At 41.1% G+C, this 25,777-nt stretch overlaps 2 protein-coding genes across 5 annotated transcripts in view; both read right to left on the bottom strand.

The window, feature by feature from the left end:
- LOC127622650 (delta and Notch-like epidermal growth factor-related receptor) overlaps positions 1-7,329 on the bottom strand; it is a 41,615-nt gene extending 34,286 nt beyond the window's left edge. The window contains exon 1 of the mRNA XM_052096670.1: positions 6,929-7,329. Within this exon, the coding sequence (XP_051952630.1) occupies positions 6,929-7,180 (252 nt within the window). The 5' untranslated portion in view covers positions 7,181-7,329. The remainder of the gene's footprint in view (positions 1-6,928) is intronic.
- LOC127622649 (protein Aster-B-like) overlaps positions 1-25,777 on the bottom strand; it is a 355,094-nt gene that overhangs the window by 242,064 nt on the left and 87,253 nt on the right. The gene's annotated exons all lie outside the window — the stretch shown is intronic.

The raw sequence follows: 25,777 nt of genomic DNA, 5'->3' as shown, positions 1-25,777 counted from the left end.
GCCGCCCGCTAGGCTTCTGCTCTGACATAGGGGCAGTTTTAACTGTTCATACGGTGGATGGCCTGAGGGAAAACAATTTTCCTGTGCCTGGGTGTTCTGGTGCTCAGTGCTCTGTAGCTGGCCAGAGGGCAACAGTTTGAAAAGGAAATGGGTAAATGGGGTCAAGAGTGATTTTACCAGCCCTTTTCATCACTCTGGATGTGTACAGTTCTAGCATGTTGTATAGAGGACCGACAATAATCCTCTTAGCTGTCCAAACTATCCTTTGAAGTCTTCTGATGTCTGACTTGGTAGCTGAACCAAACCAGACAGTTATTGAAGGTCAGAGTACAGACTCAATGATTGCTGAGTAGAACTGTATCAGCAGACCTGTGGCAGGTTGAACTTCCTCAGCTAGTGGGCAGTGGTGGCTCAGTGTTTGAGGCTCAGGGTTACTGACCAGAAGGTTGGGGGTTCAAGCCCCAGCACCACCAAGATTGCCACTGTTGGGCCCTTGAGCAAGGCACTTAACTCCAGGTTGCTCTGGGGGGATTGTCCCTGTAATAAGTGCACTGTAAGTCGCTTTGGATAAAAGCGTCTGCCAAATGCATAAATGTAAATGCATTGTATAGAGTGAAGAAATGTTTGTTTTGCGCCCTTGCTGCTGTAGTGTTGAACGCAACGCGAGTGACAGTGTGGAGTTGTGAAGTTACACTTATTCAATTAAAACCAGTACTGTAATGATAGGAACGCTACCCATAGTAACAAAGTGAAAGTAAAAAAAATTCATCAGAAATTTACTTTTAGTAAGAGTAAAAAGTACGCACCATGAAACAGATGCATAAAAGTACATTTTTACCTAAAAGTTACTCAAGTAAACTCTGCTTTCTTTAATATTAATGTATTACCCTGGCTGCTTAACAGGCAGAAATCAAAGCCAAGAGACCATAGAGGAGAAAAGAGAAGCAGCACAGCCAGTTAAACATACATCCCTGGTGATATGGCCACCATCCAAATCTATGATGTAGGGATACAAGGATAGTTCACCCAAAAAAATGGCAATTCTGTCATCATTATTTCACACTTTTATCAGTCCAAACCTGTATGACTTAATCTGTAGAACACAAAAGTTAAATCATTAATTCATATCCTGACTTCTCTTGGCAAATAATGAGAGTGAATAAGGACTGAGGCAGTCCAGATAAAAAATGACAAAATTCAAACAATAAATAAAAAATAATGAAACAATACCACTATAACCATAAAATTATCATTAAAATATATATTAAAACAGCCATATGACAGCTTTGTGTGAGGAACAGACCAACACTTATATTGTTCACTGATAATCTTCCCCTCTACCGAATCTCTGAAATGGACTGCAAAAGTTGCATGGACTAAAAAAATGGCACATCCATGTGTCAGTGTTGGTATTGAGATTATTTTCCCATTACTTTTTTCTAGAAGATATTTCATAAAATTCTTCTTAAAAATATTGTCATGAATCAAATTAACCAGCTCTGACGTGAATTGCACCATTACAAAATTCCAGCAAAAAAGTATTTGTAAATCGGGGGAAAAAAAATAACAAATATTCAAGAATGCTTACTTAACGTTTTTCATTAGGGAATGAACTGCAAACCCAAGATGCATTGTGAACAACATGATCAAAATCAAATAAAAAACAATGGGAAAATATGTTTATTATAAGTTTATTGCAAAATATTCATATATATATATATACACTCACCTAAAGGATTATTAGGAACACCATACTAATACTGTGTTTGACCCCCTTTCGCCTTCAGAACTGCCTTAATTCTACGTGGCATTGATTCAACAAGGTACTGAAAGCATTCTTTAGAACTGTTGGCCCATATTGATAGGATAGCATCTTGCAGTTGATGGAGATTTGTGGGATGCACATCCAGGGCACAAAGCTCCCGTTCCACCACATCCCAAAGATGCTCTACTGGGTTGAGATCTGGTGACTGTGGGGGCCATTTTAGTACAGTGAACTCATTGTCATGTTCAAGAAACCAATTTGAAATGATTCAAGCTTTGTGACATGGTGCATTATCCTGCTGGAAATAGCCATCAGAGGATGGGTACATGGTGGCCATAAAGGGATGGACATGGTCAGAAACAATGCTCAGGTAGGCCGTGGCATTTAAACGATGCCCAATTGGCACTAAGGGGCCTAAGGTGTGCCAAGAAAACATCCCCCACACCATTACACCACCACCACCAGCCTGCACAGTGGTAACAAGGCATGATGGATCCATGTTCTCATTCTATTTACGCCAAATTCTGACTCTACCATCTGAATGTCTCAACAGAAATCGAGACTCATCAGACCAGGCAACATTTTTCCAGTCTTCAACTGTCCAATTTTGGTGAGCTCTTGCAAATTGTAGCCTTTTTTTCCTATTTGTAGTGGAGATGAGTGGTACCCAGTGGGGTTTTCTGCTGTTGTAGCCCATCCGCCTCAAGGTTGTGCGTGTTGAGGCTTCACAAATGCTTTGCTGCATACCTCGGTTGTAACGAGTGGTTATTTCAGGCAAAGTTGCTCTTCTATCAGCTTGAATCAGTCGGCCCATTCTCCTCTGACCTCTAGCATCAACAAGGCATTTTCGCCCACAGGACTGCCGCATACTGGATGTTTTTCCCTTTTCACACCATTCTTTGTAAACCCTAGAAATGGTTGTGCGTGATAATCCCAGTAACTGAGCAGATTGTGAAATACTTAGACCGGCCCGTCTGGCACCAACAACCATGCCACGCTCAAAATTGCTTAAATCACCTTTCTTTCCCATTCTGACATTCAGTTTGGAGTTCAGGAGATTGTCTTGACCAGGACCACACCCCTAAATGCATTGAAGCAACTGCCATGTGATTGGTTGATTAGATAATTGCATTAATGAGAAATTGAACAGGTGTTCCTAATAATCCTTTAGGTGAGTGTATATATATATATATATATATATAAAGTAGTTTAAGAGCTGTTTGCTGTAATTCTCTGATTGGTGGCTCTTTTTTTCACAAGAAATTCAATTATTAATTATTATTATTTTTTTAAATGAAGTTGAAATACCACAAGACTGATGGCTTCAACATGAGCATATACCATGGATTAACAACCTTAGAGATCAAAGTAGGTTTGTCTTTAAAGGTTTATAAAAATGTATTTGCCTATGTAAAATATGGATGTGGGTGGATTTTTACTTCCAGAAACGTCATTGACATTAATGGTGCCATATCTGATTTGAGAGCCATGACAGAGGGAAAGATTATTAGTGCATAATGACAAAATACCAGTCAGTATGGCTTTATATAGAACATCAGTCAAATAAACTCTTTTTATTAAACTTATATGGTGCTTTTTGTAATTTTGGAGATTGATAACCCCAGTCTTCATTCCTTCCATCATTTAGAGAGAAAAAAAGAGTCCCAGGTACTCTTCAAAAATCCATCTTTTATGTTCCATGGAAGGGAAAATGTAATTGGCATTTGGAACAAATTGTATTTTTTTGGGTGAACGATTCCTTTTAGTATGCATCAGGCAGTAGTGTTAGTGCACGTACACACAGCGATTTCTTTCTGTGCTCAATCTCTCTCCCTCCCAAACTGGCCTAGCTTTTAAACTTCAGTTCTCTGAAAGGATAGGTGACTCAATCACAAATGTTTTGCAACAGCCACTGCACAACACTAAAAATGAGGTTAGCTGAGCCCCTCAAGGGCGACAAGGCAAACTTATCACATAAACTCATTGCAGTATTAGTCACCACCACCCTTAGTTCTCTGCCTTTTGACTTTTATTTCTGAAACAGAGCCAAAAAGTGATTCTGCTGAATCACATAAACCCAATTTCCTCAGCATCTACCATTTTGCCCACACTATTTATGACGTTTTGAAAATGGCTGTCTCTTTACAGGGGGAATGAAGAGCACCAGCCTTGCCTGGGGAAATGGAGCACTGAGTGACATCACAATGACTTCAAGACTCTCTCCTACCAATCACAGCGAACCTTGGCAGTAGCATTAACCAATAATTCTCGGCAACCTTTCTTGCTGTATTAAAGGGCATGTAAATGAGCAGGATGACATCACAGATGCAGGTTTAGACACAAGGCTTTACTAAGGTTGAAGAAAGGATAATACACACTGATGTCTGTATTACACTGAATAGAGATGCATTTGCACGCTCTTAGACTATAAAGAAAATGCTTTGCATTAAATCTAAAATAGTTTTGCTTAAGTGCCAACAGGCTGTTCTATAAAATGACAATTGTAAATCCTTCACAACTTAGTGTAGAAAAGCACAAGGCTCACAATTAAACAAGACACTACCGCAAACAATTTCATATCCATGTTGTTGTGCCACCTGTTTTGTAATGTGGTCACCTTGTTCACAGAAAATCTCCATGCACACAGTGAGACAGCTCTTCTGCAGATTTCTGTTCGGAAAAATATGGTGTTACTTAGGGCAGAGGCTCTAACCATGTGTTGCTGTGCTGCTGAGATTCAGGCTCTGTTCTAATTAGTGTACTAACTGTGAAGCCTGATTCACACAGGTAACATTTTGCCAAATTATTTTACATGGTTCATTACACATATTCCAAAGTGAATGTCCAGTTCCAAGGTGAATGTCCACTGTGTGGCGCTAAGAGCGCGTTAAAGTGAAAGTTCAACCAAAAATTACAATTCTCTCATCATCTACTCATCTTCATGCTATCCAGATGTGTGACTTTGTTTCTTCAGCAGAACACAAACAAAGATTTTTTGAAAAATATCTCACCTCTGTAGGTCCATACATTGCAAGTGAATGGTGATCAGACCTTTGTAGATCCAAAAATCACAAAGAAAACATAGAATAATCCAGTTTTTAAATACATATCTTCAGAAGCAGTATAATAGGTATGGGTAAGAAACAGAACAAGATTTAAGTCCTATTTTTACTCTAAATCTCCACATTAACTTTCACTTTCTGATGTGAAAGTGAAACTAAACAGGCACATATGTGACTTGCAGATGTAAAAGTGAAAGTGGTGTTTTAGAGTAAAAAAGGGACTTACATTTTGATCCGTTTCTCACCTACTCCTATTATATCGCTTCTGAAGATATGGATTTAACCACTAGAGTCATATTGATATGTTTCCTTTATGGGATTTTTGGAGCTATAAAAGGTCTCATCACCATTCACTTGCATTGTATGGACCAACAGAGCTTAAATATTCTTCTAACAAAAGAATAAAGGATGAGAGGATTTTCATTTTTGGGTGAACTATCCATTTAAATGTTCTCCCAAACAGATGAGGTTTTTGAAGTTAATGCTCTATTGAGTTTTAAATCAACAAAACCTACCTCCCTACCCTAAACCTTAAACCTAACTAATAGAGTTATAAAAAGCAAATGTACAATGAGTTTAAGGTTAATGTTTTAATGATGTCACGAACCCCGCTCCCTCGCTCCGCCCCCTCGAGCTTCCACGCTCGTTCCGCCCCCTCGAGCTCCCACGCTCATTCCGCCCCCTCGAGCTCGCACGCTCTTTTTGCTCGCTCAAGCCCTCACGCCCACTTTGCTCCTACTCGCTCACATGCTCGTAGGCAATCTCCCTTCCTCGAGTTTCTCACGCGTTTCCAATCCCCCAGAACATTATGACCACCTGCACTCGCGTCATCTGCACTCCTGCACATTAGTTTCACCTGCACTCGTCTCATCACCTGTCATGGTTTACACCTGCACTCGCCCCTATATATATCACTACCCTTTCGTCTCCACGGTTGTTGGTTATTGTATTTAGTTTCCGTGTCTTTGCCCCCGCTAGTCTCGTCTAGTTTTCATCTCTTGAACTCCTCTTGTCCTCCTCTTAGCTTGCCAGCTCCCTTGTTCCGTCATCGATCCGTCTAGTTGTGCTTGTTTCCGCTCGACCTCCGCTCGTTCACCACTCTCCCGGATTGCCCTTTACTCTCGTTGATTCCCGGCCTTTGACCCCGCTCCCCTTGACTACTCTTAACTGGTTTTGCCCTTGTTTTGTACTGTTGCCTGCTTTTATTGTAATAAAGCAGCTTTTTTCTCCAACATTGTGACTGTCTCTACTTGTATTCGCTACAAATGAGTCTCAAATACACAAAACCTACCTCCCTACCCTGCAGCTTAAGCCTAAACCTAACAGAAAATGTTATAATATGTTATAAAAAGCTAATGCGAGATGAAAAATGCACAAAACCGAGAGGATGTAATGAGGTCAATGCAATGCATACTTGCATGAAAAACGGTGGCAGAATAAATATGTGATTATTTTGTTGCTGTCTTGCTGTTGATTATACAGTGTTAAAAGACTCAAGATATAAAGGTTTGTCCATGCTATACCAAACATACTGCAACACAAACAGTATTGATGCAATCTTTACCTCTTATACACACACACACACACACACACACACACCTCACTCTCCTCTCCTGCCTGTTGCCACAGCAACGCAGCACTCTCCTTCACATCTCACCGACAGAAAATGAGCTTTTACAGACATTTTGGCAAACGCACACACAATTATTCTTTCAAACACGGTGCTGACTTTCCATTGACTTCTATTGTTTTTATACTGAGCTAATTATATTTTGTATTCCTTTAACCCTACCCCTAAACCTCACACAAACCTTTTAGATTTTCACCAAGTCATTATTTAGTATGCTTATAATGGCAGTTCCCTCATGGGTACTGATTACCCATCCACACAATGTATATTAGATCTGATTTTAGGTTTAATTACCCTTGTGGGCACATTTGGTTCTCACAATGTAGACAAAACCTGACCCCACACGTATACAATATTTCATTATAAATGCTTCTATGCACCACATAAGACCCTCATGCAAAGACATCCAATAGATTTAAATTCTACAACCAAGTTTACAGCCACACACACAGAACAATTACACACTCTCACCTCACAGTTCTGTCCAGTATAACCCTGGCTGCAGATGCAGGTGTAAGCCCAGAATTCAGACTGCATTTGGGTGCTCTGACTGTTCTCCGTCTCTCCCATCCGACTACAGACACCCCCGTTCAGACAGGGTCTGCCCTCGCAGGGGTCTGGCAGCATGCTGGGGGTCTCAGTAGGGCCGGGGCTTGGAGTAAGAGGGGTCCCAATTCCCCTCCTCACACCGAGGAGGAGGAGAGGAAGTATAAAGCGTTGCATGAGAGCGAGCAAGTGCCTTTTGTCGTCAAAAATGTGTTCCTTTAATTTCCGATTCTCTTTGTCCAACTGTTTCGCATATGCTGGTTGAGAGCAGCTGAATGGTCGTTTGCTTGCAGCAGCTAGAATGCAAGTGTGTATGTGAGAGAGGCAGTTTGTCTGACTGGAGGGATGGAGAGTGTTTGAGGGAGAGGGCGGAGGGGAGGGTACTCATGCAGAGACGACAGGTGACGAGACTCACGCTCCACCTTTCTTTCTTAAATGCACACATTTCAACTTAAGCTCTTTCTGCTGTGTCAGTGGGGCTGAAACTGTGCTGGACGAGCATCAGGCTTTTATGGTTTATTGAAGTCTTCTTTTACAGAGGATCAATCACACAGAACCATAATTTGAAGTCTAATCACAGAGAGTCAATTTCCATGCTGGTCTAGGCTGGTTTGGTATTGGTGGACAAGCATGGCAATGCTGACCATCAAAGTTAGCTTCTGAAGATTGACGACCAGAATGTTTTTTTTCGTATTGGCTGGTTAATCAAGTGACTCTTGCTGGTTAAGCCAGTCAAAACGCTTTGTTGGAACACTAGCACACCAACATCAGTTTGCTTTTAAATAAAAAATTCTTTATATTTTTTTTTTTTGGTTTTAGAAAAGACTGTTCTGAATTCAATACAAGTTATTCTCAGTCAACAGCATTTGCAGCAGAATGTCACAAGACTTGAGTGGATGCCGCGGAGAATAGCGTGAAGCCTCCACACGTGCTACGTCTCCACGGTAACACACTCAACAACTTACATTTATACATTTATATAGCGCTTTTTCTCAAACTCAAAGCGCTTTACATAGTATAGGGGGAATCTCCTCAACCACCACCAGTGTGCAGCATCCACCTGGATGATGCGACGGCAGCCATAGTGCGCCAGAACGCCCACCACACACCAGCTATTGGTGGAGAGGAGATGGTAGAGTGATGTAGCCAATTCAGGTATGGAGATTATTAGGAGGCCATGATAGATAGGGGCCAATGGGGGAATTTGGCTAGGACACCGGGGTTAAACCCCTACTCTTTACGAGAAAGTGCCCTAGGGATTTTTAATGACCACAGAGAGTCAAGACCTCAGTTTAACATCCCATCCGAAAGACGGTGCTTTTGACGGTGCTCAACAAGCCACGTGATAAGATGTGCGGGTTGACGGTCTCAGACGCGGGGGCAACCTAGAGGGCATTGGGCATTCCAAATTGGGGAGAAAAAAAAGTACAGCTAAAAGATGTAACCATTATATGTGTTAGCATGATTTTATTGTGATAAAATCACTTAAAATCTTATCTGTTAAAAGAAAAAAAAAAAATCTAATTGTTCCCAATTTAAAAATTTGTTTTCCTGACAAAGTAGCATTAGTAAACTTTTTTCATCTCACTAAAATCATGTACAACAAATATTTTATCACACTAATATCATGAAAACACATATAATGTTTACGTTTTTTTCATATGTTTGAAACAGTGTGTATTAAGTTTATGGACTGGCTCACTTCCATTGTTTTTTCTTCTTTATCTCTTTTTTAAACGAGGAGCGAGTCTTTACAATTTTTTGTGGTAATAAAAATTATACACATTATAACTTTTATACATTATAACTATTTTGGGGATAGTTTCACTCAAAAATTAAAATGCTGTGCTCCTTTACTCATCCTCTTGTCATTTCAAACCAGTATGACTTTCCATCTACCATGGAACACAAGGCAGATGTTAGTCAGAATGTTAGGGACTGACATCCTCAGTTACCATTCACTTTCATAAATTTATATTACATTATAATACATGTTTGAGAGTGACATGGTACTTTTTGTTTGTTACTTCAGTGGTGCTTTCTATTACTATTAGTTATTTGACCCCCCCCAACCAAAACTATTAAACTTCAGCATGTAACTTGCACCACATCATCTGTGGTAGGCTAAGGCAAGATGTGCTTTTAGTGACATTTTTTATTTTAAAATCAAATATGTGTCCTTTTTCAAGCAATTAGACAAACAGACAACAAATAAATAAATGCCATAAAATTGACCCAAGCCATTTATGGACAGACTATTACTTAGTCTTGGTATTTTAGCATGAATCAGCTAACAACAACTCAGAGCACCCAGGCATTCACCTATAGTAGTGCTCCAGTAACCACCCAGAACTCCACAACATCTGCATAGCAACATGCTAAAAATGACTCAGGACACTTTAGCATCTGTACAGCAACGCTCTGGCAAGAGTCTCATTCTTAGTACCTCTCAGTACCTCTCAGTAAACAGCTTGCTTTTTAGGTCCAAAATCCCTGATTAGTCAAATACATGCAGAACATCCTAATTTGTATACTCTACCCTCATTTTATCCAACATCTTCTGTGCCCTTACAAAACAAGCAAATTATAGTGAATGTCCTTTAGAGTAAAAACATACAGGTTAAGACCCAAGGACATTTCTAAACACCTTTCTATTGAATAACATTCTCTACATCCCTAAAAGGATGATCTGTGAGCCTTTTGTGATGTGGAGTTGGGTTTTTATTATGGGCTCACAGCTAGCCGCCCTCACGATATGCTTTCTTAACAATCTCCTCTTCAATTACTCCTCCTGATTGTTACCATGACAACCACACTGTCTAACACTGCATGGCTCCAGCAAAAGCTTTGTGACTGCCACTGTTACTGTTGCTCACTATAACTATATCACCAATATCTCAACCTCGAAGTGTCTTTTTATATGTACAGGGCATAGAGACGATCTGTACATCACACCATATGTTAGAATCATTCTACAGCCCAATTGCAGCCCAGAAGCACTGATTGAGGTAGATTCAGCAAAAGTTCTATCATCATTCATCCACTCATGATGTCGCTCCAAACCCACATGACTTTCTGGAACACAAAAGGAGAAATTTTAATTGAATATTAATATTTTGGTCTGTCTTTTCAATACAATGGCAGTGGATAGTGATTTACTTTCAAGCTTCAAAAAGGATTCAAACGTATCATAAAAGTAGTCCATGTGATACCTGCGTCATAATCCAAGTCTCATGAAGGACTACATACAAAAAAACAAAACATTTAGTTCATTTTTAAGTGAAAATCTTGACTTCCATTTAATTGCATCTTTTTTTCCATATCCTGAACGTGTGGTGACTGAGGCAAACATTCTGCCTAATATCTCATTTTGTGTTTTACGGAGGGATGCAAGTTATACAGGTAAACAATGACAGAATTTTCATTTTTGGGTGAACTTTCCATTTGATATAATCCTTGAGATGTACGTAAACTGATTTGACTTGCTGTTTGTACTGGAGGGCTCATGCAGACTCGACTCTAACTAAACAAATCCCTCCTGGACAACTTAATTACTGAATATATAATTCTATAAAGCCCTTCTCCTATACATTTTTGATTAGTCTTAAAATTAACATATTGTGATATGAAACTAAAGTGAACCTCACAACAGAGAACAGAGAGTGACAAACAATAAACGTGCATTAAGGAAGCAGTACATGAGCAATGAACAATGGCGCCTCCTCCTGGACACAAATGCCATGGAAGACAATGATTTGGTCCATACCAGCAAAGATTATATACACATTTTGTAACTTTAATTAGTACATTTTGTAAATAATTCAATCACAAAATTATTTTATATATTGAAGCTGTAGGGAGGGGTTGCCATTTTTGTTTTCACTACCTTTTTCACTCTGTTTATGGCAAGAGAGGGAGAAAGATAAGCAATGTTCTGCTATTCTTTCTTTTTAGGTTAGTTAATAGACCTTATTCACCATAGCACCATCTTTGTGCATCTTTTTAATGGGAATAAAGAGGAGGCTGTGAGGGGACTGACTTACCAGATCTTCAATGGTACACACAGTATAAAGCTGGATAAAGCTTAAAGCACATCTGATTTTTCACAACTCTTATCTGGAGTTTTTTTTTTGTCTACAGAATATTCTTGAAAATATATCTATTCAATGTTTTGTCCGTGAAACGACCCAGAAACACTTTAAACTGCTGTAGAGCCCATTCAAAAGACTGTAAGTCTAGCCCTCACAGCCTTGTTGTCATTCCCATGAAAAATCAAAGATGGCACTGCTGTGGTTTAGTTACTTTACCTTTGGGGTGTTTTTGTGATCTTGCATCCCCCATAAGAGATTTCTGCTTCCATTCTTTCTGACAACAAACATGGTAAATAGATGTACGCTTCTGTCTGGTTTGAAGGCAAATTTAATTAATGTTCCATCCAAAGAAAGACCCTACACAATATGGGCGTAACACAAAGAAACATTCCCTTTTTTCCAATAACAAATTCAATCGAGTTTTGTGTTCCCAAGTTCTCTCACAAAACATGCAGTTGTAGCTAATCGATGTAGCCTACCCTTCCCCATTCTTATAATTTAGGCTGCTCGCCCAAATGCCATCCCAGATGTGTATGACTGTCTTTCTTCTGCAGAACACAAACAAATTTTTTTATAAGAATACCACAGCTCTTTAGGTTCATACAATGCAAGTCCACAAGGGACCAACACTTTGAAGCACAAAAAGCATGTAAAGGCAGCAAAAAAATAATACATACAACTCCAGTGGTTAAATCCATATCTTCAGAAGCAATATAGTAGGTGTGGGATTTGAATCATACATCTACACTTTCAAACAGCCCTCCTAAGCGCTCTTCTCACCTAAGAGTTCTTCTTCTTTTGTTTTTGATGATTCACATTCTTCATGCATATAGAGAATGTGAAGTTTAATCATGGTGTGTTGAATTTTCTGTAACTGGCATCATCATTTTGTTTATGCACTATGTTGTGAGGATCCTGCTGCCTTTCTGCAAGTGAGTTTGAGTGCTTCTGATTTTCTGCCGTGATTCTGAAAAACATCGTCATGGTAGGTTCCTGCTGCATCAAGAACTGTCATAGTAAGTCACACCATCGTTCAGGGAGAAAACTGGACAATGGAATATGTTTTGTTGCCTTTCCTGCATGTAAAAAACATGAAGGGAAGCAGGTTGAGGAGGTGACGAGATGGCGTGGATAGCTGCTGTAAGAAGGAAAGACATTACTTTTAACAACATTCAGTTTGTTCTCTGCATTTTCAGTCATGTGAGTTCTGTGGTCTCTAACTTTGACCTAAATTGTACAAGTGTGTGTGTGTGTGTGTGTGTGTGTGTGTGTGGCAATGGGTGAAATCAGAAAAACAGGCAAATGTAAAACCACAACAAATGCTCAGGGATGCAACATTTTTATAAATTAGGAAACTTATTATTCTTTGTCCTTAGGATTTGTAACATTTAAACTCACCAAAGTGTATGCACTCAGTCCAAAAACAAGTTTACAGTGTTCGGGTATGTGAGTGAAGGTAGTGCATCGGGGTCCGTAATCCAGTCTTGGGCAGCCAAATTATATGGTTCTATGTTGTTTATCGTCCTTAGTTTGTCCAAGTACTGTTGCTTGGCATTGAGATTTAATTTCTCCCGGCAGGGTCCCTTTTTTTCCATTCTTCATCTCTTCTCTTCCCTTCTCAATCTAGATTTGAACTATTTAAGCAACTGTTTAGTCAAACAAAACAAAATATATGCAAGTATCGGTAACAGAGCGTGATCCTCACAAGATGGCGCCCCCATCCCAACATGCAACACATTCTCTACAAGCCACCTACTGAGCACCGAGAATTTATAGTAAAAAATAACTGTTTTTAATCTGTTTCTCACCCACACCTATAATGTTGCTTCAGAAGACATGGATTTAACCACTGTCTTATAGATTACTTTTATGCTGCCTTTGTGTGCTTTTTGAGCTTCAAAGTTTTGATCCTTTTAACTTGCATGATATGGACCAACAGTACTGAGAAATTCTTCTAAAATCTGCATTTGTATTCAGCAGAAGAAATAAGTCATACACATGTGGTGTAAAGGGTGAGTAAATTATGATAGGATTTTCATTTTTGGATTAGCTATTCCTTTAAATGTATCGGCATGGACAATCAAATATTTTAAATCATTCAAGAGAAAAGAAGAACAAAATATACAATTTATTATTGCCTCAAAAGCATCATCCAATTAGCTGAGCGCACACACACACACACACACACACACACACACACACACACACATTTTGGAACATCACGTAATGAAGGGCACTCACATTGAATAAAGCAAATTATAATTCAGATAACGTTTTGAAATGCATTGCATGGAAAAGGTTGCAAAAATTAAAAATAACAATAAACACCTCCAATGCGCAATTCTAATTAATGTCGACAGAGGGCAATAGAGGACTTAATCAAAACATTTACTGTTGGTGGCAATGCAGTCTAATAAAAATGTCCCCTGATCTCAAAACACTTGAAATCAGCATCTTCAAGTGCCAAATTAGTTTCAATGAGTAAATAAAAAATATTAATAATAAAAAAATAAAATAAAACAACAATTTGTAAAAAGTTTCACTCCAAAGTTTTGCTTGTGGTGTTTGGATTGTGTTGTGTCAATGCAATGCTGATAAGGATTGAGATACTTAAAAGAGAGAGAGAGAGAGAGAGAGAGAGAGAGAGACCAAAAATTTAAAAAACATAGCAAAAATAAAAACAAAAATGGAGTGACACTTTACTTGCCATCATAGGTCAGCAAGAGCTCCAGGAAAATTCTGTATTATAATAATTTACATAGATTCATGATGATTAGGCCAAATTGTGTTTTGACAATCCCCCTGGAGCAACCTGGAGTTAAGTGCCTTGCTCAAGGACACAATGGTGGTGGCTGTGGGGATCGAACCAGCATCCTTCTGATTACCAGATTACCAGTTATGTGCTTTAGACCACTACACTACCACCACCACTATCACAGTGTCAAAACAGAATTCACAGAATTTTGTGAAGGAAGTCGCATAGCATCTCTCATCAAAGAGCAAAACTGTCTGATTCCTGCTAATAACTGCTGATCTTTACTCAGATATTTTTTTCTCAGAAAAATTTATCAAGAGTCAAAGACCAGTTTTGAAACCTAGAAAATGTTTGAGCTACAGTAAGTGTACATCTATTGCAATATTACATTACATTTATCATACTCTAAATCTCAGGATCTGTAACCCTTTCCAGGTTAGGGAACCATGTTAATGTATGGGGGTGATAGAATGCCAGTAGGTTGATCATGATCATGATTCATAGGCGGTGCTAAGGGTTGGTCTACCGAAGCTTGAGCCCCAAATGTTTTCAGTAAAGCCCTGAATGTTTTTTATCATCTTGTAGTGAGATCAAAAGTACCAATGCCAATCAAGCTGGTACTAAATATAAATATATTTTGATATTAAGTAATATATACAGTATATAGATTAATGATTCCGTCTTTCTACAGTCTTGTTGGTGACTTTTAGCATTCATGTGTATGCGCAAGAAGTGTGCTCACAATCCACAATTGCACCACCAGTGTTTCAGTGTGAATGGTCCAAATGTCTGTCTTGGTGAGATATTGAAAGCTGTGTTAACTTAAAACACACAATCATTAATAGGCTGTGCATTGAACTACGGAAAGCTGAGAGGCACAAAATATGTATATTTTTAAAACATGTTTTAAAGTACATAATGTAAATAGGTTGTAATGTTTTTACACTTTTTTTCCGTGTGCTACATGGACCAGTATCTATGTTGCGCACCATCTCCGTATTTACATTTGCGACTCCCGCTGCACGCATTGCATGCTCCTGTGAACACTGATGGGGGAGAGTAGTATGACGGATGCCACGCCTGGGCCTCCAACTCCCGGGACGCCCCAGTCGCGACCTCCATCACAGGGCTTCAGCCCATGTAAGCCTGTGCCTTATTGTGGCCCTGGAGACCTTTTAGATTTAATATAAGCCTAATATTTACTATATAAAAGACATTGCAGATGAAACATATACACTTTTATTATAATGTGTGTTAAAATATACAGTATTCCAATATTTCATCAATACACCCCATGCGTATCCACAAAGGTCTGGGCTAAGCCCCAAATATCCAATGACCTTAGAACTGTCTCTGATAATAAAGTGTGTGTTTTGGATTAATACACACTGTCTAACCTTCCATCAGTGTAAGTGTACAGATAAACACCCTATCTCTTGCTATATATATACCTTCTACCCCCTCCCTACCTGAATTCATTTTAATACCCTGAATTGTCCAAATCCACTCTCATGAGACAGACCCCAGAAAGTGTAATGCATGTTAAACCACTACAGGCAGAATGGAGCCGATATAAGATGCCAGTACAAGCAGTAGAAAGTGCACACCTGGTGCCTGCCTGTGTCATGCGGGTTGACTTCACCACTCAACAGCTCATTGCTTTGACGTCACAAGTCCTGCCATACTAATCGACACAGACACTAATCCAGCTCTTCTATAAAGCCCTACTGCTCTGCTCGGGGGGAGAGTAGAGAGAGAGGGGAAGGGATGTTAGGATAAAGGATGTAAGGGGTGGGGGAAAAAAATAGATAGGGACATGAAAGCTTGACAGACAGTGGTGTGGCATTTCAGCGCTCGATTGGAGTATAACCTTGCAGTATATTTCTTATTGCGCCTAGCATTAACCCATTGCAGTTACATAGATCAGACTTCAGGCCTTCATTGTGCCCAGCACACTGACCAGGCATCGCACTGGAAGGACAGTGCTCCCCAATGGGGCCGGCAGAGGGGCAGAGCTGTGGGAGCTGCCCCCCTATGCCCCCTATTATCATACCAAGTATGGCCAGCGTGGAGCTTTGCACCACCCAAGAGGATGGCTGTCTTCTCACAGACGGGTAGGACTCCATGTGACCTACTGTATGTACTTATGTGCATGAACAGATGGCTTATGTTTAAGTGGTGTATTCCTACTTGGGGATAAACACTTACTATATATATAATGTTGTGCTTTTATACACAAAAATGTGGTAAACAATGGATTTGTAGCGTGTTTGTAAACACATGGTTTTGCTGCACCGTAAAAAAGATTTAAATGTTACAAATTTACATGGAAAAATTCTCAAAAAAATGAAATTGTGAAAACATGTTAATTGGTTAACTGTAAGTGGGAAATGTTTCAAAAAGACATTACATAAAATGTTACTGTAAAATTAAAACAAACAAATTAAACAATACATATACTTTACTGTAAAATATTGTTATAAAGTAAAAATTATTAGAAATATGCAGTCATCAAATGCCATCCCATAATCCGTGTTAATTACCATTTACTAATTACTTCTCTAAAATTGTAATCAGATTACTGATTTTTACATTGAAAAAGTAGTCGCATTACTAATTACTTTACATTGAAGTTACTCTCTAAAACACGTTTCACAGTAAGGTTTTTTCCCATTCAGCAAATCAAAATAATGTTTTCTCCTTGTTCATTGTCACATGCATTTTAATTTGTACAGATATTATAATATAATTCATGTTTTAAATTACATGTATTATTCTACATAAATAATATTTTTTAGAAGTAACCCAGGTAATGTACTTAAAAGTAGTTAACTTAACTGAAAGCCAATAACTGTAATCTTATTACAAAGAATTTAAAATGTAATATGTTGCACTACTTTTTAACATCTTTTTCAAAATTAATTTGAATACAAAAATGAATTACTTTGTAATTAGATCACTCCCAGCACTGACCCTAATACCTGAAATTGTGTCACTTTTGGCATTTACATTTGGCAATATTTTACTGTAAATTTAACAAAAGAGAAAAAAATTATAGTGTATCCACCTCTTTTTTTCTTATTATTGGTAGACTGAGGGTTGGAAAACAGTGCTGCAGTAAAGGTTTGTTTCAATATATCAGTATACATCCTTGGAATTAAACTCATAACCTTAACATTGTTGGCATCATACTCACTAATTGAGCTACATGATGATCATGCGTCAATAGTGATTATAGTGTAAAATATATAAAATAGTAATCCAAATCTGCATTTCTGCAAGGTAACATGTACAGTTATACCAGTAATACAGTAGTCTATATATACACCACTCTATGCAAGGGTGTAGCCAGGAAATTACTTTTGGGTGGGCCTCACTAAAAATGAATGGGCCAAGTTTTTGCCTAATTCTTAAATTTTTTACCAAATTGTCCTTAACAACAGAGAGGCGGCACATTCAAACAATTTTTTCACACTTTCAGAAATCAGAAATTGAGCATTTTTTAGACGTATATGAAGTCAGTGAATAATTCCTAATATTCGGGGTGGTCCTAGTTCTAATTTGGGCCCACCCCAGCCTGGCCTCATGTAATTTATTTGAGAATTGCAAAGTTTTTGCAAAACTGAAATAATGTGCTTCATTACAAATTTGGATGCAGTTTTCAAGTCAAATGTCCAGCGGGGGGCGCCAAAACCAAGTGGAATGAATTTGTAATCAGACAAGGCTTTTAAGGTGGATTTTAGATGGAGATTTTAATAAGTAAAACATACCTCTCCCTAGCCCACCCTTGGCTATGCCACCGCTCAATGGTCTAGTGTCTCCACATGGCCACAAAATCATTGAGTGTGTGCATGTGCAAGTGTGCACACAGGTAATAACCATAAGGTGTGTTACAAATCAGCTGCTGGCCAAGAGATACAAACATCACATGCAAACATTCAGATAATCACACCCCCTTCATTGCAGCTTAGGTGATTCTCATAGGTACCTGTCTATATCCTCAATCTGTGAGCTAAACATTAGCAGGAGTAGCTGCTGCCTCGTGCCAGGGTGAAATCTGTTCCATTAGCTTGTTAATGACTTACGACTGACAGCAGAAGGGGTAGGCTGGATTACACCACTACTGCTAGGCAGCGGTCGTCATAGAGACCTGACGAGATACGTGACGCACACAGGCTGCACATGTGAAATCTGTCACAGTTGTTTTACTAAAGTGCTTTTGAAGAACTGTACATTATCCCTTGCAAATTTCATATGGTCTCTTTTTGGCCCAGTTAGAAATACACAAGTGCGCGTCAAAGCAAGCATTCAGATATGCTTCAGACCACACCTCAATGAGTGTTAAATATAGTTACTATTTAATTTTGATCGAGTGATAAAGGATGTACCACCTGTAGGCTGCAGCTTTTCAGAGAGAAATTTCCATTATTTCATCACTTCCCTGTTTCAGAAAGCTTAGGCAGACAAACAGACAAACTATGTAAAACAGGTATTCAGGTTCCCTTAATCCTTGTTCAGCCCCTCTGGGAGAAAATAAACAGAGTTGGAACAGGAGGGACAAAGAAAGAGATTATTTATTTATTTATTACATATTTATTTCTGAGATGATAACTGAACACCACTAACATGCAACAGGTCACGTGAAAACCATGAATCACACCACTGTTTGAAATGTTTACTTGAAATGTTGCATAATGACAGTTTCACTAACATTTTTTTTTAAATAGTCAGCAGAATAGTGCATACTGTGCAATGATAACCCATAGTGGAATGTTCTAATCCAATCAGTTGCAAATGTAAAATGACTTTATGAGGACATAATCCATTTTGATATAATCGCTCCCTGACTGTGTGTTATAAGCATTGTAATCCGGGCCTCAGCGTTTCTCTGTAGTGGCTTGAGAGTGGAGCGATTAGTCTCAGGTCACCTGGGAGCAGCTGCAATTAGCGAATCCTACTTGCACTAGCAGAAAGCCTAGTTTCTTCACATTGTGATAGTTCTACACACAGTGTCTTGCATTCCTGAAATTTTATTTGGATTATATTGTCTCAATCTCTAATGTTATTGGTTGAGCTAACTGACAACATCATTGACAGCAACATCTGTCCACTGTCGTTTATGTGATGGGCAGCTTAGTATTGTAATACTGTGGATCACACACACACACACACACACACACACACACACACACACACACACACACACACACACACACACACACACACACACACACACACACACACACACACACACACACACACACACACACACACACACACACACACACACACACGTAGTTGCTGTAACTGTTGCATTTGGAGTGGTGGTGGTGTAGTGGCTAAAGCACTAAACTGTTAAGCAGAAGGTTGCTGGTTTGATCCCCACTGCCACCACCATTGTGTCCTTGAGCAAGGCACTTAACTCCAGGTTTCTCCGTGGGGATTGTCCCTGTAATAAGGGCTCTGTAAGTCGCTTTGGATAAAAGCGTCTGCCAAATGCATAAATGTAAATTTGCTATACCAAACTTTGAATTGTGTTCTCCCAATTTTCCAATGAAACAGAGGGATGGGGGATCTGGATACCCAGGCCATGGATGACTGTCTTGTACAGAAAAAAGGGGACAGACTGCCCTTTCAGGTAATCAAATCCATGCTCTCATCCTTTGCTTTGCTTTCTTCCAAATGTATGTGTTTTTATTCAAGTTTCTGCATTTGTGCATTTATCTCTTCCATTTAGCTATCCATTTTATTTCAATTCATACAAGCAATGCAACTGATATTGTAGGGGAAAATTATAAGGATACACATTACAAATACATTGCATTATAAAAAACAAACAAACAAATTGTAGAACCCTCACGGGAAGGAGGACAGGAAACGAAGGTTCCAGGGAAAAAGGTAAGGTTTTTAATGGTTGTCTGTCTCACAAACAATTATAAGAAAACCAACACACAATAACACAAGCGCAGTGGGTTGGCTTGCTCTGGTCGCCTCTGCTCTGCGGCCGCTGGCTTTTTCACCGCTCTCCTCACTCTACTGCAATTAGAGACAGGTGTTAGTCATAATTTGGCCCAGGTGTGAGCGCCCTTACCGCTTCTCTCTCCCGGACGGGCGCTTGACCACGCCCCCGCTGCCACATACCCCCACCGCCCGACTCAGGCCGGGCGTCATCCGGCCTGCCTACCACTCCCCCATTTCTGGAGAGGAAGTCGGCGGCAGCCATCTGCACCCCGGTCTGTGGATCACCTTGAATTTAAAAGGCTGGAGAGCGAGATACCAACGGGTGATCCGGGCGTTAGTATCCTTCATGCGGTGGAGCCACTGGAGTGGGGCATGATCCGAACAGAGGGTGAAGGCCCGCCCCAGCAGGTAGTAACGGAGGGTGAGGACCGCCCACTTGATGGCCAAACACTCCTTTTCCACGGTGCTGTACTTAGTCTCCCTTAAGGAGAGCTTCCGACTAATGTACAGCACCGGGCGCTCCTCCCCTCCACCACCTGCGAGAGTACGGCCCCCAGCCCTCTGTCTGAAGCGTCCGTCTGCAAAATAAAAGGGAGAGAAAAATCAGGTGCATGTAAAAGCGGCCCCCACAAAGTGCAGCTTTAATCTGCGTAAACGCCTGTTGACACTGCTCCGACCATTGGACCGGATCTGGAGCCCCCTTTTTAGTGAGATCAGTCAGCGGGCTGGTGACGTCCGAATAATTAGGCACAAATCTTCTGTAATAGCCAGCCAGCCCCAGGAACTGTCTCACCCCTTTTTGGTCTTAGGTCTAGGGCAAGTCGCAATCGCCGCAGTCTTTTCAATTTGGGGACGCACCTGGCCATGACCCAAGTGGAACCCCAGATACCGTACCTCCACACGCCCAACCGCACACTTCTTAGGGTTTGCCGTGAGCCCCGCCCGTCGCAGCGATCTCAGGACGGCCCTCAGATGATGCATGTGCCGCTGCCAATCATTGCTATAGATGATAATGTCATCCAAATAGGCAGCGGCGTACGCGGTATGCGGTCTGAGGATCCGATCCATGAGTCGCTGGAACGTGGCTGGGGCCCCGAACAAACCGAAAGGAAGCGTCACAAATTGGTGTAATCCAAACGGCGTGGTGAAGGCTGTTTTCTCGCGGGACATTGGTGTCAAGGGGATCTGCCAATAGCCCTTTGTTAAATCCAGGGTCGAGTAAAATCGAGCAGTACCTAACCGATCGAGCAGTTCATCAACACGGGGCATTGGGTACGCGTCAAATTTAGACACCGCGTTGACTTTCCTGTAATCCACACAGAACCGAACCGACCCATCACTCTTGGGAACAAGAACAACCGGGCTGGACCAATCACTGTGGGATTCCTCTATTACGCCCATATCGAGCATTGCATCTAATTCTTCCCGAACGATTTTCTTTTTATGTTCGGGTAAGCGATAGGGGCGGCAACGCACCACCGCGCCCGGCTCGGTCTCGATGTGGTGCTGTATGAGGTTCGTACGGCCCGGAGAGGGGAAAACACGTCCGCAAACTCTTTTTGTAACTCGGAAACCTCTGTGAGCTGCCGCGGTGAGAGCTGGTCCCCACAAGTGACCGGAGTGTTAAGATTGTAGTTTTTGTTTACCTCCGGTCCGAGCTCCGCCCTCTCCGGAACTACCGTGGCCAACGTCACAGAGGCCGCCTCCTCCCTCCACAATTTCAGGAGGTTGAGGTGATATATTTGACGCGCGCCCCTCTATCGGTACGTTTGACTTCATAATCGAGATCCCCTACTCGTCGTGTGACCTCAAACGGTCCTTGCCACTTGGCGAGTAATTTTGAGCTCGATGTTGGGAGTAATACAAGCACTTTATCTCCCGGTGCAAATTCCCGTAGCTGAGCACCCCTGTCATACAGCCGGCGTTGGCGTTCTTGAGCCTGGAGCAAATGCTCTTGTGTTAATCGCCCCAGTGTGTGGAGCTTTGCTCGAAGATCAAGAACGTATTGAATTTCATTTTTGGCATTAGAAGGTCCCTCCTCCCAATTTTCACGGATGACATCGAGGACCCCGCGTGGGCGTCGTCCGTACAACAACTCAAACGGGGAGAACCCGGTGGAGGCTTGCGGGACCTCTCGTACTGCAAATAACAGGGGTCTAGCCACTTATCCCAATTTCTAGCGTCATCGTGTACGAATTTACGAATCATGTTCTTGAGCGTTTTATTAAACCGTTCCACTAGGCCATCTGTCTGAGGATGGTAAACGCTAGTGCGGATCGATTTGATGCCCAAGAGCTCGTAAAGTTCGCGAAGTGTTCGTGACATAAACGTTGTGCCCTGGTCGGTGAGGATCTCTTTCGGGATCCCCACCCGGGAGATTATCTTGAAGAGTGCCCCTGCAACACTGCGTGCGGAGATGTTGCTCAGAGGCACTGCTTCCGGATACCGCGTCGCGTAATCCACTAGGACTAACACGAAGCGATGTCCGCGTGCCGACCGTTCTAATGGCCCGACGAGGTCCATCCCAATTCTTTCGAAGGGGACCTCGATTAATGGTAGAGGGCGCAATGGCGCTTTTGGGGTGGCCGGTGGGTTTACCAGCTGATATTCACGGCACGCCGCACACCACCTGCGGACGTCACCACCGTCCAAGAGTTGGCGACTTTCCTCTGGGGACCGACCAACCCGTTGCAGGATGGCTCTTCGCAGATCGTTGTAAGCCAGGAGGCTTGTTGCCGGCAGTTGTTGGGCCGCGAGTTGTGCTTCCCCGGACAGGAGAGGGACTAATCGGGCTGCCCACTGGTCTTGGGGCCACCCCCAAATCTCCGCCGTCCTCTCGAAGAGGTCGATGAAGGCCTCTGGGTCGTCCGCCGGCCCCATTTTCTGTAACGCGGGTGGGGGCAATGTGGCGCGGGTGTCCGGGGTCGCGGCTGCGGCTGGAGCGGCCTCCTGGCTGAGGAGGCTCCGGATGGCATGCCGATCCTCTGCTTGAGCCCGCATGATTTCGAAAAAACGGCGATCCTGGTCTTGCCGGAGCTCAAGCAGGGATTGTTGGTGGCTCTGGTGGAGTGTCGCGAGGGACTGGAGGACTTCAGCCAGCTGGGAGGACTCTATGGGGCGACTCTGTTCCATTATTATGGTTTTTCCCGGGTTTCGGCACCAGTGTAGAACCCTCACGGGAAGGAGGACAGGAAACGAAGGTTCCAGGGAAAAAGGTAAGGTTTTTAATGGTTGTCTGTCTCACAAACAATTATAAGAAAACCAACACACAATAACACAAGCGCAGTGGGTTGGCTTGCTCTGGTCGCCTCTGCTCTGCGGCCGCTGGCTTTTTCACCGCTCTCCTCACTCTACTGCAATTAGAGACAGGTGTTAGTCATAATTTGGCCCAGGTGTGAGCGCCCTTACCGCTTCTCTCTCCCGGACGGGCGCTTGACCACGCCCCCGCTGCCACACAAATCAAACAAAGTCTTAACATTACAAGATTAAAGGAGTAATGTTTTGAAATAAAAGTCAAAATAATGACATTGAAGACATAGCATTAAGTGATTAAAGTAGTAATGTGCTCAGAATTATATTGTAATATTACGAAAACAAATTCATAAATTTGGGAGATTAAAGAATAATCATGATTTGTGATTATCACAATAGGAGTAGGCCATCGAGGCAGCAGCTTGAATTAGAAAAGCATGTGGAGGATTTAGATAAATCATAATTACATTTATACAGGAGATACTGTAGGACCTGTCAGACAGTGCTCGACTCCATGGGTATTGTTGGTTACATCTGCTCCACTTTGCTCTTCTCCACCACATCTTTTTTATGTTACATTCCTTACAAATTTAATCTCACAATATTATGACTTTAATCTCACAGTGCTACGATTTTATTCTCATACAAGCTCATAATCCTATGATTTTATTCTCATAACATTGTGACTTTAATCTTATAATGCTATGACTTAAGTCTCATAATTTTGACTTTATTTTCAAAATCTTGTAATGTTATGACTTTATTCTGGAATTGTTCTATTTTATTTTAATATGACCCTAAAATGGTGCTGTATGTTACAACCCAAATTCATACCAAAAGAGATAAGCAAAGCTGTTTTGGGTCTAAAGGGTCTCAAAGCTGCTTATGAAACAATGTGTATTGTGATAAGCACTACACAAATAAAAATTACTAGACTTGACATGCCTAGGATCATAGAGCTGCTGATATAGTGCCCTGCTGGATTATGGTGTTTGTTTAATGGGGATTGTATATTGAAATCTTCTCTTTTTATCTCTTCTTTTGTTGGTATATTTTATTTCTTATTTGTACTTTGAACTCTCTTGGTCTTATTCCATCCAAGAACTGCCCATCTCATTTTCTTGCTACTACGCACCTTAAACAAAACCTGGAAAATGTTACATAATCCAGTGATTAGTTCATCCTTAAATACACTCATTGTACAGTATCTGTCATATTCCCTGTTGTCTTTTGTTTTTGTACTTTTATGTTGAAATTCCTGAGTTCCTGTTTCCTGTTAGTTTTGTAGTCCTTTGTAGTTTTATTCATTGATTGGCTCTTCCTGATTATTTCTCATTCCCTGATTGGTTCCCCAGGTGTTCCTCGTTCCCTTGTTTGTTCCCTTGTGTATTTAAGCCCTTGGTTTCCCTGTTTCCTGTGTCAGTTCTTGTATGTATGTATGTATGTTTTTGTCTAGGCGTGGTGCCAGGTTCCCTATGTCTCGCCTTTCTCGCCTTTCTCGCCTTTCTCGCCTTTCTCGCCTTTCTCGCCTTTCTCGCCTTTCTCGCCTTTCTCGCCTTTCTCGCCTTTCTCGCCTTTCTCTGGAGTTAACTTGTTTATTAAAGCTGCATTAGATCCAAATTCCTTGCCTGCCTCGTCACAGTATCTATCTGGTATATTATAAGCATTTTGTTTCCAGGTGTACTGGTGCCCCCTCTGACTCCTGAAAGTCTACTAACTGTGACTAACTGATTTTCTGGCCAATGCAACCTCAATTTTAAGTGTTTACCCAAGCTGAGACTATCAGTCAAGATTGGAGATAACCATGTCTGATACAATTAGTCATCTCTTAGAAGTGTAACATCTAACATAGTAATGCAACACCACAGAAAAAAGAAGTTAGAAACTAGAGTCAAGGTTAAATATGAGAATATTACGTAGAAAATGAATTTTTCGCTTACATACTCATAACTCTGACCCTATAATTTGGTGTCTCCAAAGGTCACACTATTTTTCTATCATTGCTCCTACGGTTACTCATTTACAATCATCTCAGTAAATTCTATACTTGGATCTAAGCTGTATATTGTATACTATCATCCTTTCTCCTTTTCTTTGCAGATCTTCCCCGATCCAGTGGAGGTAGTTTTTGGTCCCGAGAGCACTTTAACTTGCATGCATCAGGGGAAGGAGCGTCTACCTTCCATTGTGGTGGAGCCAACTGATGTTAGTGAGGTGGAGAGTGGTGAGCTACGCTGGCCTCCAGAAGACATGGACTTTGATGAAGATGAAGATCTGTTCCTGGAACAGTGTATCCCACCTGCTAACATCGCCGATTGGGGGGAGGATGAGGAAGAGACATCTGTCATTGAAAACAACAAGCAGATCACTTCTCTATTAGGTAATGTTCTTTAAAAATGACTTTGTTTACCTTTGATATTTGTTTAAAAATGGCGATGTTGAATTACATTTTGATCAGTTTCACTCTCTTTATCTATCAATGTACTGTATATCTATATCTGCAGATCTTCAAACAGATGACTTTAGAGATGATACCCCGACTCTACCACCGGAGAGTGCTCCCACCCTGAACTGAAGCCAGATGAACACTGTCCACTTCACAGCGCCTAACCATACAGCGACCTGTTAAACCCTGTGCTTTCCCTTCAGGAATTTACAATGAGATTGACTAAGAGGCCCATTTACTACTCTGATTGTGATCTGAATGTGGTCACA

Source organism: Xyrauchen texanus, chromosome 29 (assembly GCF_025860055.1).
Source record: "Xyrauchen texanus isolate HMW12.3.18 chromosome 29, RBS_HiC_50CHRs, whole genome shotgun sequence".
NCBI lineage: Eukaryota > Metazoa > Chordata > Actinopteri > Cypriniformes > Catostomidae > Xyrauchen > Xyrauchen texanus.
The sequence above is the reverse complement of the archived record's forward strand: the minus strand, read 5'-3'. Positions and strand labels throughout refer to the sequence as shown.